The sequence below is a fragment of the Buceros rhinoceros genome, unplaced genomic scaffold (genome assembly GCF_000710305.1).
Source record: "Buceros rhinoceros silvestris isolate BGI_N320 unplaced genomic scaffold, ASM71030v1 scaffold23462, whole genome shotgun sequence".
Taxonomy (NCBI): domain Eukaryota; kingdom Metazoa; phylum Chordata; class Aves; order Bucerotiformes; family Bucerotidae; genus Buceros; species Buceros rhinoceros.
The window spans coordinates 4,384-5,313 of record NW_010399795.1 but is presented as its reverse complement, the minus strand read 5'-3'; the positions used below and the strand labels follow the sequence as shown (position 1 = coordinate 5,313).

Below are 930 nucleotides of genomic sequence, written 5' to 3'. Positions count from 1 at the left end.
CGAAAGTTCTGCCTGGACCGAAGATCCGGCCCGACGGCAGCGGGGCGTGGCGGGGAGAAGGCTTGCGCTCACGGCTTGCTGCAAGAGGTTAACGCTGGACGAACCCAGCGCTAAAATCTACCGGCACGCAACGGAGCGGCTGCTTTAGGAGTCAGCTCGGCCGGCGGCCGGAGCTGTACGAGGGGAGGGGTGGGCACAAAAAGAGCCTTTTGCCCAACCTCGCTTCTTTTGTATTAGCCCGCAAGGCAACGCTGCCTGTTGTCTGGGTAATGAAACGCGGGATGAGTTTGCAGAGCCCGTCGGAAGGGTTCTTGGACAAGCAGGGGGCTCCTACGCCACGGAGCGGCACTTTGCCTCTTGTGCAAGATCTAACGCGTGTCTCTTAGGGATGCGGATATGTTAATGGACACTTACGTTGCTGAATATTCAAAGAGACCGTAATAAGGGTTAAACATCTCCTTGGACAAGAGGAAAAACCACTCTCTGGCCACACCTCCATAGTCCAGTCCTTTTTCTGACTCGAATTCAATCCAGAGCCTGGCTTTTAGCACATCAGGTCTCTTCACGGACATGATTCTTCTGTAGGATTCCTCAAAAATATTATTTCTGTGTAGTTTCATCTCAAATCTGTTGGGTATATCAGCCTACGTGAAAGAAGATCACGTTGTACTTGTTAGTCTCAAGAAATAAGTCTTCAGGCAAGTTACTGACCGCTAGTAATGACTAAACTACCGATCTAGTAAAACCCCTCAGGCATCCCCTTCCTTTTGTTGGCCGGTGCCCTCGCGGCGGTGGCGTAGGGTGAGCCAGGTGAGGCGCGGCGCAGCGGCTCACAGAGCTCTGCTGCCGGCGAAGGAGCAGCGGAGGCTCCTCAAGGCTGTGCCCAGCCTAAAGGCTCGTGAACTAACGCAGCAGGCAGACGCGGCCGCC

The 930-nt window shown here is 54.5% G+C and overlaps 1 protein-coding gene across 1 annotated transcript in view; it reads right to left on the bottom strand.

The window, feature by feature from the left end:
- The window catches only part of LOC104489468 (E3 ubiquitin-protein ligase NEDD4-like), a gene marked incomplete at its 5' end in the record, with an annotated part of 6,458 nt that overhangs the window by 3,469 nt on the left and 2,059 nt on the right, over positions 1–930 (bottom strand). Inside the window, one exon of the mRNA XM_010131630.1 lies at positions 415–644. Coding sequence (XP_010129932.1) covers positions 415–644 — 230 coding nt within the window. The remainder of the gene's footprint in view (positions 1–414; positions 645–930) is intronic.